Raw genomic sequence first — 16,113 nt, 5'->3', positions numbered from 1 at the left:
ATGGCTGAAACTGGCCATCTAATTGGCTTTGCAGAGTGGGATGAATAAGGAGGTGATGATAATCACCTCAGTTTTCTCCACTTGGCAGAGAATTGTCATAAAACTCCCAAGTTCAGAGGCTTTCAGGTAGCACATGTACATTCAGTGGGATTGTCTTTGAATTCTCTGAATATTGTTGGAAGGTTGGATACTGTTATAAGAATGAAAGATACCTGCACCTGAATGTGAACATTTTACACAGAAGTAGTATTAGACCAGTTGTACATGCTCTTCCCCTAAGCCTACTGGCGATTTTTTACCTTCTAGTGTACTGCCTTACAAAGAAGGCAAGACACAGACGAGAAGACAATAATGCTAGGAGAAATCAAATGCAGAAGAAGAGGAAGGCCAAATATAAATGATTATCGACTCCATAAAGCCAGAGCCTGGAGTTTACAAGAGCTGAGCAGGACTGTCAAGGACAGGGCATTTTGGAGGCATTCAGGGAGTCGCCATAACTCTGAGATGTTGAGAGCATGTAACATTAAAGTGTGGCCAAAATTGCACCAGTATATTTGCTGCGCAGTTGATGTGTGTCCTGCTGGGACAATTCAGGCTTTACTCATTCACCAGCCTGCTCCTTCTCTCCTTCCCCAAAACCCCTCCCTTCTGGAATGGGGCTTTGAGCTCGCATTCCTTACCTCCTTGCTTTCTATGAATGAAAATGAACACCAAACCAGTTGAATCAGTATTAGTTATCCCTAGATACTGAACCCATTCACAGGGATGAGGAGAGGAATTAACCTCTGAACAATTTTTTGGGCTTTGTTTAAAAAACAATATTTATTTTTTATTTAGAATTTTTGTGTGCCATCCCATCTCTTATAGCCTTGGGACAGCTCACATAAATAAATTAACATAATACATTTAAAAACCCAGAAACACCCTGGCTGCACAATTAAAACCTATATAGCATTGTTAAAATATTGTTTAAATAAAAAAGTCTTAGCCTTGCACCAAAAAACAAATAATGACGGCGCCAGGCAGACCTCTCTGGGGAGCGCATTCCACAGATGACAGGCTTTGTCAGATTGCCCCTTGATTTTAATCTAATACCATATCAGGTTTACATACTGCCAAATTTATTTTTCCCAAGGCGTAAAGTCAATTCCAGACGATACTCCAGTATGCCGCATTCTACTGAGAAAAGAAGTCTTGCGATTAGTGATCAACTTGAGTAGTTCAGTAGGAACTAAAGGTCATGAAACAGGTCTCTTGACGTAAGTAATGCTCTCTTCTTGCTTTGTTTCTAGTTTTCTACAAGTAGTCAGTATACCTGTTGACCTTGGATAAGGAAGGCAGGGGAAAGTGCGGCAGGTGTTACACTGACTAGCTTCAAAATGTTATGGGAAAGAGCAGATATGGGTGAGCTCTTGGCATTATCAAATCTTCTGCTGCTTTGCCGTATGCACAAGAGGATACAGTAGGAATATGTTAGAAAGGATATATTCCAAAAACTTAGATTAACAGCAGAGTGTTGTTATAGGTTATATGTGACCTTGGAGGAATGCAGAATACCTTACTTTTCTTACTTGCCAGTCCAGAGCAGCTGGCAGTTTTGAAGGGTGCAGGAACCCTTTGGATCTTTGTTAAAGTCATGGCCCATCAGCCAACTTTCACCCCTTTTCTTTCCTATAACCCCAACAAAGTTATTTGCTATCCAGGATTCTAGAGGTAAGCAATAAATTATTTAGCAATAACCATTTCAGTAGTTGAGCCCTGTCTTAGAGCTTTGATGCTCTTATTGCTTAGTTACTGCTGTGATTTCCTGAGAGTTCTGAAATGACAAATGAATTCAGGAATATATGCAAATACAGTAGCTAGGAAAGAAATGGAGTTGAAATGTGTGTACCTGCAGTAACTGCTACAAAAAAGAATTGTGCAAAAAAGTGAGAAGTTACTATTTTCTGGTTCTGGAGCAGCTAGAACCTCAGGAAATGGTTGAAAAGATGAAGGGCACTGAGAACTGTAGTGCAACACTAAAAATGGAGAGGATCACACTGCTGAATGGGAGATATTGTCACTTTTTGGTGCACCTTCTTTTGTCACCTTTTCCCCCTTTACAGTGTTACTTCATTTTACAACTGGCAATTTGTCCCTATTAATTCTGCACAAATTATGTAGCCTGTGTGCAGTTCCAACTTGTCAATTGCTTTGTCTGCTACCTGTTCTGCTTTTTCTGCTCCTTTAACAGCTGACGAGGAAATTGACCAGACAACACTGCTCATGTGGGACAGCCATAAAGAACGTTTGTAAAATATAAACAAAAGTAATAGTAATAATAAGGAAAACAATTATCTCGCCTTCTGGAGAAAAATTCTTCTGAAAAGAGATTTTCAGAACCCAGTGTTCTGATAAAAGGGGAAAACAGTGGTGGGTTAGTGATAATCACTCTCAAATGCAGCTTGGCTTTGGTACTGGTAGCCACATGGAGAAGTTTGGAAAGAGGAATAGAGGTTTTTGTTCTTCTTGCCAAGCAGCTCACTAGCTGGTCCGTGGAGCACACAATAAAATAGTTCTTCTGGGTTCAGATGACATGACATTAGCATCTGTGAGGAATCCATTTAGGGGTGGGGATCTGTTGGATTCCCTGGGCTCAGATCCCTGGATTCCAGTGTGCCTTGCAGTGCCCCGGAGTCTCAGTTCCTGGCAAGCACACCCAGGGCACTTATGTCCCTCTGCTGTGCTAAATGGCTGCTGCATGTAGGATGAAAGAGGGACACTGCCTGCTCAGCAGCCATGTGGGGCTCTGTTCCTGGCAAGCCCTGAAGGACTGCTAGCAGCATCCTTCTGTGCCACATGCACCAGCCTGTGGGATGCTGCGCTTGACGTGGGAGAAGGTTGCTAGTTGTGCAGCCTTCTTTCCACGAGCATTTGCAGACTTCCTCTCAGCTTGGCTTGCTTTGCAAGTCTGGGCCAAGCATGATAGGAAGTCCGTGAACACTAGATAAAGGGATGGTTTCCTCTAGGGTTCATCCCAACCCTATGCAACATTCCATCATGGTATGAAAAACCCGTAGAACAAGGGGTAGGTGTCAGGGTTGTTTTTTTCTGAAAAATAACTCTGCAAGAAGTTTCTTCCTAACATGGCAGTTGGCTGCCCTATGGCCCTTCCCTAAAAGAGAAGGCAGCCAATTGAATTGGGATCCAAGCGGTATCCAAGGGGCTAGCCCATCTCAAGGCCCGCTGTTCTACAACTGCTAACAGCCTCAGCTGACAACTTTAATATTTCTCAGGGAATAGAAACCCCACAGTGAAACTGTACTAAGGAAACTGGAACCAGAGAGCCTTGTCATCTGAGTGTGATGTCTGCAGCCCTCTTCCCCCTTGCCAGAGCAAAAAGCCTGAATGAAAAGCCAGCTTGAAAGTAAAGATTCAGCCATGGCAGAGAAGCCATGGAACTGGACAACCAAAAGAAAACCAGATTAGTGAGTCAGTGCCTAGGCCTAAGGCACACAAAAATATTCACCTGATTAATTAATGCAAGATTTTTTTCTTTTTGGGGGGGGATTGGGTAGGCCAAGTCCAGTTTGCCCAATGCAAGAGACTCTGCAGTCTAAAATAAATATATGAGAATGTTTTCTGTTCCACTATCACATGCAACAAAACAATGTGAGGCTTGGATCTGTGTGGCTCATCGGCCACTTTTTAATACAGTTCCCATCAAACTTCAGAGTAAGGAGATACTGCCTCAGCTATAAACATGTCAGTTGCTGCTATCAAGATGAATACTCTTGATCCATGAAAGAAATTTGGCAAGCTAGTTCTTACGGCATAGGGATGGACTATTAAATATAGTTAGTTGCCATTCCCAATAAGTAAGAAAGATCCCCAGTTAAATAAGACCTCAGTCGCTTATTCTTTGTGCCGGATTAACCCAAATTGCTCCTCAACTTACTCTTCTCAAAAAGGAACAGATACTGTACACCAGTTTTCCTTTGGGCCCTTTTCTTCTTGTGTGTAGGATGGTGGTATTTCAGGAACATCCTGAGGATCCTAAACCATATTACAAATCACCTGATTTCCTCATAAAATTACCATGTTTGATATATTTTAACCATTTATTTTTTCAGACAGTAATTCCAAATGTATTGAGTACTTTCCAGGTTTTTTTAAAAAAATAATATTAATTCTATAAGAAAACCAATCTGTATATGATACATTTTATGGTTTAAAGATAACAAAATAACTTGGCATCTGTTAAAGACCCTGAAACAATAAATGCTGCATTAAAAAAAAAAATCCCAAAATTTCTGTTTTTTTCCCCTGAAACTCACTGGGAAAATATCTTTTTTTCCAATGACTTCAACATTTTTCAAAAGATTACATCTCTGGTAAGATCCACACATCCATGCAATCTACATCTTCAGCTATTTCCACATCTGCTTTTGTCACTCACTACCAATAAACATAATGTTTGAATCCAGCACCTTTTAACAAGGGTTTGAGCATCTCTTGCTCATGTCACAAGTGCTGCAGTGGTTGTGAGAATGTGTCCTTTATCATTTCATGCTTTTTTTTGTTCTGTATTTGCTGGTTCATTCTGTACTTTTTTCTTCCTCTTGTACTTCAGATAATTATTTCCTTAGGTGTCCCCTTCACAGGTTTGCATGGTACGTCAGTTTTCTTCCCTAAAGGCGTATGCTGTAATTGTTGTAACAGTCATTTATGATAGACAATAAATTGCTTTCTTTTTTCTGACTAGAATTAAAGAAAAGTTTCCCCAAGCATTTGATGATATATGCCTTTATTCTGAAGTGTCCTACTTGCTAGCTCATTGCACGTTTCGATTACCATCCCGACGGTTCATACAAGAGCTCTTTCAAGATGTACAGTTTTTACAGGTGAGCTGAAGTAAAATCCAGTAATGCTGTGACAGGCTTCATCTGGGTAGGTGTCCCAGTATAAATTATCTTGAACATTCTGTAGTAGAAGCACACACTTGCACATTAGTATAAATTTAGAACAAATTCACATAGAGCCATTAAAAAATCAGATTCTGTCAGTGAGCAGACAAAGGAAGAGAAGATGTCTGACAACCCATACAGAGCAGACAGAATAATGAAATCCATACATCTCTCCTGTTTAACTATATTTTTCTTCTAGATGCATGAAGAAGCAGAAGCTGTTCTAGCAGCACCAGCAAATCAGCAAACAGTTAACCCATCAACAGAATCCTGACCTCTTATTTTCCATGGTCTGCTAACAGTGAAGTTGCTGGTAGCCTTGGATAACTTGTAACTGACTGGACAGTGAAGAGAGAAGCATCATCTGCTGAATTATTCCCAGAGTTCAGGGTACATGCAATTGGAGTCTGGGCTGCAGAACCTTCCCTCAGTGGAACTTGGTTCCCCAGCTGTCTGAGCTCTATGGGGAGTTGTTAAATGAAAGTAACAATTACCAAGATATGCAAGAAGAACCAAGCACCAAACACTTGCGCAGGTTTTCATTTCAATTATTTTTAAATGCAGAGTTATAATAACAGAAGACAAGTGTGCAGGGACATGGTTTTACATGGTTGACTTTGACTTCCATTCTGGACAAAGAGTGATGCCTTGCTTGGTCATCCTGAATGAAGTCAGGGTATCTTAGGCTGTATCCTATTGTCATCAATGGAGCATGCGCTAACAGTGGACGTTGGGGGATTAATTACGGGCCTTCAATGAATCTTTTTCTTAATTTTTGTGAAACACTACTTGGGAAATTTCTGATCTTGGTGACAGAGAATCCTTAGTAACTTGGGGCAGTCTTAAGTTATTTTATTGTTAAAATAGCAAGCATACTTGTTAATAGTTTTGTTGCAGTCATATGTAATGATGCATTAACTGAACCAGTTAAGGAATTTCACTACAGTTTGATTTTAAATGAACAAATCACTTATCAGTCCCCTAGAATCAGATTTTCTCTGTACATATAATGCATGTATTTTTGGTGGGGTTTTCTACATTAATGCTCATCTAGTATGGAAATTGGTTGTCTAGATGTATAACAAGCATGACTTCTGTCAGATAAGGGTGCGTACTTTTATCAAGTAAAACTAGAAAATATATTCCTATTGCTGCTTTTGATCAGGAAGGATACAAAAACATTAATTTCTACATTCCATGGCTTTAAATTTTTTATCTTTTTGCTTCAATCATACATGTGGATGGTTAATTGCAGGATAATACTGGTAATTGTAGTGAAAAGCCTTAAACATGTAATGTTGAAGTGAACGCTATTTTGCTTTAATCCAGAGTTCTTTCAGAGAACTTTGCACAACTTATGTATGGTGATAAGGCATAGGTCAGTTCCCCCACACCCTTAGTAAGATTCTAAAATTTATCTAAGTACGGACTTGAAACAAATGCATCTTGACCCCATACTAAAAGCACCCCCAGGAAACAAATAACTGATATATGCAAACTTGTACATACAATTTCCCAGTCACTTTCTTTACAAAAGCTGTAGTGGACTGAGGTTGCTCCATAATTTCTGGTGTGTAAAAATAGTTCAGCTGGACTGTACTGAGAAGAATATTTCCATTCACTTTTACCTTCCCACTCTCTTTAAAAAATAATAATAATGCAAGGATTTGCTTGACAAAGTGGAATTAGCTCAATTTTTCATATCCCTTATCTGAGCTCAGTACATGTGCTAAGAAATATATTTATGGTAGAATTTGTTCATAGAGGCATGTAACGTTATTCTTTTTGTTGTATGAAAACTGTGTCTAATTTATCCCTACTGCCACACCTAAAATGTTTTTGCTCCACAGTTCCTAGAAAGAAGGTAGGTGAAAAAAATAATAATAAAGGAAAAGACACCTTTAGGAATATTTCTTTGGGTCCCACACAAATGTTTGTCTCAACAGAAGACTGCCAAATACTTGAAGCAGTCTTCCTTTTCCCAAGCAGAACAACTTCATTTTGTGGTTTCTCCTGAGTCTCCTCTTTGCCTAGGCTCCTTGCCCTTTCTTTGCCTAGTAGATGGAAGGCTAAGTCAATCCTCCACCAATTTGTTCCTGAGGTCTGAAAACCATGAGTGTACAGTGGGTGAATCTGTGCTGTTTTCTCCCACAGTTGCTATCTCCAGTCCTTTTCCAGCATCACACTCTAAGCCTCTAAGAGAGGTATAGAAAGAGTTTATCTGCAAATCAATTGTGAGTAAACTCCACCCACAGCCAATTCATTGTTACCTGTAAATGAGATTTAGCTAGGGCAGTCTACCCCTACCTCCTCCAAATGGTCAGAGGTCTGCTCTTGAGTTTATTTTTACATACCTTGCAGAGCCTCAGAGCCTTCAGTTACTCTGCTTCATCAGACAGTGGAGCACCCCTGCTCCTCAATTCTCTGCCCACCTGTGTGAAGCAAAGAATTTCTAATCAGTCTAATAACTGTACCCCTCTGAGGTGAACAGGTTCAGGACCTGTGAGGTTGGATACCTTTCTGAGAAACATTTCCTACTGGGAGTTGGAAATGAAAGTAGTTTCTAAACCTTTAACCAAATTCCTTTCCTTATCACCTTATTAGCTCCTTACATCTGTAAAAGATCCAAAAGAAGGTTCCTTTAGAAAATAAAAATTAACATGTATTATTCTTGCTACAGATTCCTTTCTGGAGAATAGTGAATTTTTCCAGATGGTGAGTTTTCCAGATTTCCAGGACAGATCTTCCAGCAGATAAGAGTCCACAAACCAGACTTTTCCACAGGCTGTCATAGACATGATGTGAAATGCTAACACAAAACCCCTAGCCAGTTATTAGTAAAATATCTCCATCTTCTTCTTAACTTTCTAGCTCTAAATACCTTCTACCTCCAAGCAGGAGTTTACATTATCTCTTAATACTGCTTCATCACATTTTGGGACACGAGTGGCAGATAACCAGCTTACTCATTTGCATCAGTCTGGTCTTCTCCAAATTATTTGGGTAGATTGCTACAGTATTCCCCATATATTGGAGCAGAGATAATACAGACAGCTGCCATCAGACTTATCTCTAAAATGTTCTTCTTGTGATAACTGCTATTATTTTAACTCACTATTTGGGAATAAATACTCCTAAAGGAACATTACAGGCTGTGGGTTTTTAGAAATGGTGACCTTCCTACCTTTGTGCTTGTCAACACCTCTCTGACTAGGAGCTTCCTTTCCATATGACCACGCCTATTATGTTTTTATTTTTAATACCTTAAAAAAGATTATTTTCCTTTAGTTTGATACTTTTTGAACTTTTCAATTAGAAAGCTGAAGGGACTGTAGTGCTCCTAATGTCAGTTCTCCCCATTTTTCCAGTTCTTTCTCCCCCCCCCCCAAACTGTGGAATAAAGCCCTCTGTTTGGAGTGGCAGCAGAGATAATTCAGGAAGGTTAAGTAGCAAGTCAGAACCCAGTGGGCTGTTTCTTCCCTTCCTACAGCTTTGGCAATGTGCTTTTGCTATCATTTTGTATAATTTCTGGAACACCAGGAGGGCCATGAATGGGGGCTTTCAACAGGATTTAGCTCTCTCGAGCCTTGAAGACTTTTTGAAATTTGGGGGAAGAGATAAAAGAAAGGGCTTCAGCTGCTGTAACCGTAGAGAATTCATTCACATCCATCAGTATTTACAGAGGGATCTTTTGGTCTTTAATGCAACTCCTTTGCAAAACCAAAATAAAAGCCACTGTAGACCAAATAGTGGTATAAACTCCAAAGGACTAATGTAGTATTCCCAGCAGAAGCAGAAAAAGCTGATCAACACTACCTCATTTAGGATAGAATAATAAGGTATTTAGATTATTAATTCTGGTGGAGTTAATCCATTAACTCTGTAGTTTATATTTTTGTTTTCAAGGCAAAAGTAGATGTGGGTATATTCTTTTTTATGTATCCTAATAAAAGAATCTCCAGATGGTTACACTTTCTGACTACAGCTTTTAGTGAAGGGAAAATTAAAAAGAAAACTGAGGTAGTAATTTGTATAGCCATTCATTCAGACAGCAATGCAAAACTGATTTGTCACTCTTTTTTAAACACCAAGAACTCCAGCTTCCATCCAGAATATGGCTCTGGAAGGGCTTCCCCCCCACTCCCTCCCCCCTCTGTGTGTGTGTGTGTGTGTGTGCGCGCGCGCGCGCGCAAGCGTGTGTACGCATGCTTGTGTGTAACTCAACAGATTTTAAATGTGTAGAGCAGAGGTGGGCAGCTTTGAAGGGTTTGGGAACCTATTTCTACCCATCTGGAACTGCATGCCGCTCTTGCTACTACTGGGAAATAATTGCCATTAAAACAAGGCATGCCTTGTTTTAAAAGGATAATGTAGCAATCTCAGTTTGAGAGGCAGCAGAGGCCACAAAACAGCTGGAGGTGACATGCTGCTACCTTGGTGTAGAAAATGTAATAATCAGAACTGAATTCTTTTCACATGCCATTTTTGCTTAATTTAATGGAATAGATAAATGATATTCTGGAACCTGACACTTGGATGGGAACTTGTATGTTTTGTATTGAGATTACTCATTGGGGAAGTTCCACCTAAGACCAGTCAGTAAGATCTCCTTTGATCATCACTCCTGTACATCTTTTGACCCATGAGACCTAATCTGAATGGCTGAATTCTGCTTTTTTATTTGAGAACCTGTGTTCTTGTAATCCAAGGACATGCAGAGCAAACACAGTTAATTGAGCTCCTAGTTGGCTACTGTGGATTGGTCACAGCTGGTAGAAGAGTGCATTTGCTCTGGAAGATCAAACAATATGCAGGCATACGAATAGTTCAGTGACCACCAAGCCCAAAAGCTCAGGGAGTTTCCCCTGAAAGTAAGACATATGTCAAATGAGAAAGTGCTGCACTTCATCATCTTTTAGGTTTATGTGGCAGTACATGCTGTGCTTCTCCCACTGTAGTTCCCTGCTGCCATTCAGATGGATGGGGAACTGTAGGCTTGGCTGGAAGTTTGTTTGTGATAGGTTTAAGATACCCTAGTCTTTCCAGAAATCCCTGTGTGAATTCTCCCCATGTGGCAAAGTAAATTCACAAAAAAATAAGTTTAATGCTCAGAAGTAATCCTCACAGTATGCAGCATTTGATTATATCTTGGGGATGTCCTTAGAGTGAGTGAGTGAGTGAGTGAGTGAGTGAGTGAAAGAGAGAGAGAGAGAGAGAGAGACCCTGTCCAGATTTTTTTTTCTTGTTGGTGGCAGGGGATTTTGACTGTCCCAAAGGGATCATTATCACATTCTGTGTGTTCCAAATGTAAATTAAAGAATTCTATTTTTTGTGAAAGAGAATTTAGTGATTTAAAATAGTAATAAGGCTCTGTTGTGTTAGATTTGTTCCTCAAGTTCAGTAGCTCCAGTGTTGAACTTGGGGACCCCTTAGGTGTATACATAGCAGTAACCTGCTTTTAAGAGAGGATTCAAGAACCTTAGAGGTTCAATGAGCAGAGAATTAATTTTAAATCCGTAGGAACATAGACTTGCATTCCAAAATGCTCCTCTCTTCATGAAAAGAAAGGGCAATTTCTGCCACCTTTCCCTCCATCTGCAGCTCTCCACATTGTAGGTTAATAATGGGTTAAACAACCCATAGTTAACCTAACAGCTCCTTGCAAGTTAGCTGTGGATTTTTAAACCGATGCTTAGCTCATGGTATCCAGGTTAGATGACAAGGAGCAAATTCCAATTAAGCATATCAGAGGTTGAATATGCAAAATGGAGTTAGCGTGTGCTCAGAATGCCCTGTGGTAAATTGTGGGATTTGCTGCTGTTCTGTGTGAACCAGATTATTATTTATAATGACATTTGACCAAAGGATATAGCCCTGAAAAAATAAGAAAAATATTCATTTTCATAACTCCCTTTTTTAGGCTCTTATTAAATAAGTGCCATTAGTTTTCATTTCCCTTAACTTTGTTTGCTAGGAAACCGCATACTGAAATACCATAGAATTTCAACATCATCTTTTAAAATGCTGTTTTTGGTGTGAAGATGAGGATATTGGATGGACTCAAGCCATGTTCAGGCATTCAACCTCAAGACAATGAAGGCACGAAGTATGTAAGGGCCAGATGTATGAGAGAAAGAGAAAAAGAGAGAGGGTGTGCTTGGCCTACCCTGCCTCCAATCTTTGTAGGTGCATTGGCACTGTCCTTTCTGCTTCTGACATGCTCAGCGAGTATAAAAGCTCGCCTAGGCTTTGCAGTCACACATCAGGACCTGGAGATTGCAGGCCTGTCCCTCTACACACTTGGTGCCTTCGTGCATTCAGGCTGAACACTGGAACAGGGCTAGTCGGAAGTTGCTTTCTCTATATTCTGATATATCTGTGAGTCAACAAAAATGCCCTTCAGGTACGATTGCTATCAGCAGTGCTTTACAGCAACCTTCCACAACCCAGTGCTCTTCAGGACTACAACATCCATCATCTCCAGGTAGATCTGGAAGGCACTAGGGTTAAAAAAAAACCTGCTCTATAGTATAAGGAAGAAGGCACTTTTGATGACAACCCTATAAATGATCATCTGCTGCTTTTTCCAGCGGCCTTTTGAAGATAAAGGGCCTCTTTGCACATCAGTACAAGCCACCTGCAGACCCTTTCTAGGGTGATGCAAGAGTAATTGAATCCTTGCATAAGTCCATGGTTTACATGATGTGACAAACCGCAGTATCTGCCCTTTACAAGCCATGGTGGACTGCAGTGATAATGCAAACTGGGTCTCTGTAAAGTTGATGTCCCACTTGTCAAGTGAATGTGTTTCAGGTAGAGGGCAGGATCCAGTCCAAGTGAGCCACTTTTAGAGGTGCTTAATTTAAGTGGAATCTTGCCTTGAGTGTGTAAATCCCATTTTACACCATTCTAGGGAAAGGAATGCTTTTTGAGATTGCCTCCTGCAATAACCCCATCTAACCTTCCTGCTTGCCCTCATGTACAGAATAACATGACACTGTATATGGGCATGTGCTTTACAGACTTTTCAGTTACTGTACCTTGTTATTATGTGAAGACTAAGGGTATATGAGTGATGATGGGAACATGGTAGAAAACCTCTTAGCAGCTCTCCTTTTCTAGAAATCATAATAGCCCATTTTTGATTTCAGGATACTATTGAGATGGATTTTCTTAAAACTCCAGATTTGCTACATATTTTTGTTAACCTTTTTTTAAATTTTCAGTAAAAACTGAAGAATGTGTTTTTTCTTTTGACTATTTTTGTAAAATAAGTGGATAGCAGTGCCACAGCATGCAAAAATTGCACTTTTTCTTTGCTTGACTTGCTTGTAAAATAGACACTATTTAATGTGGAAAAAATAATTTATGCCAAAAAACAAAGAAGTAACTTGCCATTTTGCGACTGCATAGGTTAGAGTAGCACAAAATGCAAGAACTTGGGGTGGACATAATTGGGGAGGTGGGGAGAGATGTGCTTTGAATAGTGGCTGCCATTAACCCAAATGATGTGTTCTACTAGAGATGATGTAAATTACTTGTTCTGAGGAGGGGAAGAGATCATGAAACTTCAAGACTCATTTTCCCTGCCCCATGTGGTCACATTTTCTTTTATATATATATTAGTTGAGAAGCTGCTACATATTTGGAAGTTCTATTGTTTGTAGGTCACTGAATGGACATTGAAATCTGATTTATATTGTATACCTGTAACATAGAAAGAAAAAAAGTATTTATATATTTTCTGTATGAATATTTCATTGAGCTGTGTATAATTTTGAAGAGGCTTTGTCCCAAAATGGTTCTGCTCAACCTGATTTTTTGTTGTTGTTTTCTTTTTTCTTTTTTTCTTTTTTTGGTTTGGATTTTTGTTTTGTATAGTGTGTACAGTTCATGTCTATAAACATTAAAAGCCTCCTGAAGCATTATCTTATCAAAGGGATGCATTGTTAATAAAATGGACTTAAACTTTATACTGTTGCCTTGCCAGTGAATGTAGGTCCGTGTTTCATCGTATCCCTCCATGCAGCATGCTTTCCTGTACACCTGACTGGCTAGTCTCACGGCAGATTTGTGCGATAAATCCGTGGGGCAATAATCAGCAATGTCTCAGCACTTCCACTGAGAGCCTTGTGCCAGCTAGTCACAACAGCAGCACAACTGGAGATTAGCCTGCCCCAGCCCATGGTGCATACTCCTCTCTCTCTCAAGTATTTCATGTTTTAAAGCTACCTGGAGTTTTCTTTCTGCCCATTACGTGGCATTGCACTCTGAGTATGAGTTGAACTCCTGAAATTATCACTGAAAAATTGTTTATCTGGATCTAGTATATGTAGTGGTGTAAAAATTCTGAGTCTTTAGGCCAGGAATAAACAAGAAGTAAACCCAGGAAATCTTCAAAGTGGGAAAGGCATAACCACCCTATTTTCACACCACACGGACATGTTCACATGTACATGTACAAACCCAATTTGATTCATGCTGGGCCCAGGGGGCATTTTTCTGGCTCAAGCAGGGAAAATACTTCATTTCTGGTATTTTGCCTGACGAGAGAAAGCGGAACCTGAGGAAAAAGCTTGTGGTCTGGATAAACAAACTTTCTTGTACTTGAAGGCTGCTGTCTGAAATAATTTTGTTCTTTTAAAGTAAAGAATTCAGCCACTGATTTCTGGAGTCAAAAGATTTTGAACATTATTAGGGGTTTTTGGTATAGTGCATTAAATAAACTAAGGAGCGTACCGCACTCAATGTCTGTGTATTGATGAGCTGTAGGATGGATGGGAGCAGAAATAATAATGATTAGACTGTGTAGAACTGACAGCAATCTCTTTTTCGTGGGGTGGGGGGGTTCTCTGCATTTCCATCCCAAAATCAGCCCTCTGGTTAGCATCATGGTAATAAACCTTTTAAAATGGTCAGTCCACTAAAACTTGAAGAACTTGATAAAGTACAGCAAATAGAATTGAACCTGCCTCCTGAAGTCCTTTTAAAGTAAAGTAGGCCTTACAAAGAGAACCTGTGGAGACAGGACAGCATCTGGGGCGAGGGTGGGGGGAATATTTTTCAGGTTCTTAGATCCAAGGCTGGAGACAGCTCCAACCTCAGTGCTCTGGATCAAGGTTGGAGACAGAACTCTGACCTCAAAGCTGGTGGTTTATGCTTGGAACCCAGGAAGACCCATTTCTCAAAGGTCATAAAGGTGACCTTGGGCAAGGAGTAAGGGGAAGTTCTGGGAGGTGGGGAGGAGCAGAGATCACAATGAGATGGAACATTTCCTGGCATGCCCCCTATCATTACTGAGCTCAAGGGGTTCTAGCATGGATATCCTCACTGCTTGACGTTAGGAATGACAGAAATTTGTTCATTTGCATTTTAATGCAAATTTATATGATTTGCATTTCCCAAACTACTAAATGTAATATTATTTACATACATACAAATATGTGTGTGAGAGAATATTCACACTCCTGATATTTTTCAGTGCAGTTCTGTAATCAAAATAAGCACACAATAGCTTGAATAATAGTGAAAAAGAGGAAATGGCTTGAAAAAAGTGTATACAGAAGTGCATATATTAGTGAAACATGCATGGAATGCATATTTTTTGTGTAGAACTCACAAGCTGATGTGGACACTGGATCGAATGAATTTAACATCCAGAAAATGGAGAACTGAACTAAAATTTACAAATACATCAATTTCTCTCTGATGCATGCTGTGAGGGTTACCCAATGAAAGTTCCCTTTTATATAAACTCCCAAGCTAGGGAATACCAGTTGGTCAGCTCTTGATTGGGGAACTGAAGTTCTCTTTTGAATGGTCTTTTCCTCTTAGACCCAGGGGCACTGAATCTCTTTCAGCCTGATAGCCAAATGCCATTTCAGAAAATCTCAAGGGGCACATTTCAGTAGAAAGGCAGTCTAAATGCAAAAAGGGCAGAACAACATGCAAGCATATTTCGGCATAAAGCTCTTATTGCGAGTATCTCAGTCTTAAGAGAGGCATTCCAACTTTTTAAAATGCAAACAAATCCACAGCAAAGCCAAGAAAGCACTGCAGGCTAGGAAGTCAGCAAATGGCCAGAGCCATGGGAAGAGGGTCAATCAATGGGCAGCTGCAGATCCTGAGATATTGCATCCACCTTAAGTTGGAAGTTGGAAGAGACTATATGAAGTACACTCTTATTTTTTCCAGTAATGCCACTGGGGCAGGGCCATCTTAACACATGGGCCTGATGGGCACTTGCCCGTGGGCCCCATACTAATCCGTGTATGTTAACCCTTGGAAAATTGGAAAACTTCCAAAATTAACAGTAGTTGTAGTTGTCATAGGGGCCCCAGTACACACTGCTTTGCCCAGGGCCCATAAAGTTGTTAAGACGGCCCTGCACTGGGGTTCTGCCTGAGAGTGTAAGGCTGGCAGGGAACCGATATTTGCTGTTCAAGGGAAAAAGGGGAATAAATTATAAATTTTACAGGCTATAGATAGGATCACTTTGGGTTCTGAAAAAATCTGAATAGCATTGGGATATAAACATTGACGTATTGATTGGATTGGATTTGTACCTACCATTCTACCAAAATGGAAAGTACTCAAGGTGGCTTATTAATGGCCATAGAGTTGTAAAAGTGGCAGATCCTCTGCCTTCCCAGATCATATGGAACCAAGTGCATCATGTTTGTTCTGTAAATTACTGAGGTAACATTTGGTTATAAAATAAGATATATTAAAAAAAAAATAGGCTGCTGGTAGCTCAGCAAGTTTGCTGACATACCAAAGAATTGCATCTTCTGGCTCAACAGTCATGCACAAGCTTGGTCAGAATTACAGCTTGAACTGGCTCAGCACTTGGATTGCCAAGAGTCCTGCTTTACAGAAGACAGTCTTCTACTTGAAGAACTGTCTAGTCCCAAATCTGGTGAAAAGATAACTATTGAGGTAAAACAGCATTCTTTAATTTGCCCATCAACTTGGACAGGGGTCAGCAACCTTAAACACTCAAAGGGCCATTTGGACCCGTTTCCCACAGAAAACACCAGGAGCCACAAAATCCTTTTGAAATCTAAAATGAAAATAACACTGCATATATCGTTTTTTACCTTTATGCTATGTATAAAAAAACTGTAGTGTGTTGCATTTATGAAATCAATGAACTGCTGCAGAGAAT

General features: G+C 40.0%; 1 protein-coding gene across 6 annotated transcripts in view; it reads left to right on the top strand.

Moving 5' to 3' along the window:
- The window catches only part of RICTOR (RPTOR independent companion of MTOR complex 2), a 90,291-nt gene extending 77,372 nt beyond the window's left edge, over positions 1-12,919 (top strand). For all 6 annotated transcript variants that reach the window (XM_044431584.1, XM_044431587.1, XM_044431586.1 and 3 more), the window contains 3 exons: positions 1,136-1,259; positions 4,745-4,883; positions 5,146-12,919. In XM_044431584.1, the coding sequence (XP_044287519.1) occupies positions 1,136-1,259; positions 4,745-4,883; positions 5,146-5,220 (338 nt within the window). In that variant the 3' untranslated portion in view covers positions 5,221-12,919. The remainder of the gene's footprint in view (positions 1-1,135; positions 1,260-4,744; positions 4,884-5,145) is intronic.
- The last annotated feature ends 3,194 nt before the right edge of the window (positions 12,920-16,113 follow it).

Source organism: Varanus komodoensis, unplaced genomic scaffold, assembly GCF_004798865.1.
Source record: "Varanus komodoensis strain SLA01 unplaced genomic scaffold, ASM479886v1 scaffold22, whole genome shotgun sequence".
NCBI lineage: Eukaryota > Metazoa > Chordata > Lepidosauria > Squamata > Varanidae > Varanus > Varanus komodoensis.
The sequence above is the reverse complement of the archived record's forward strand: the minus strand, read 5'-3'. Positions and strand labels throughout refer to the sequence as shown.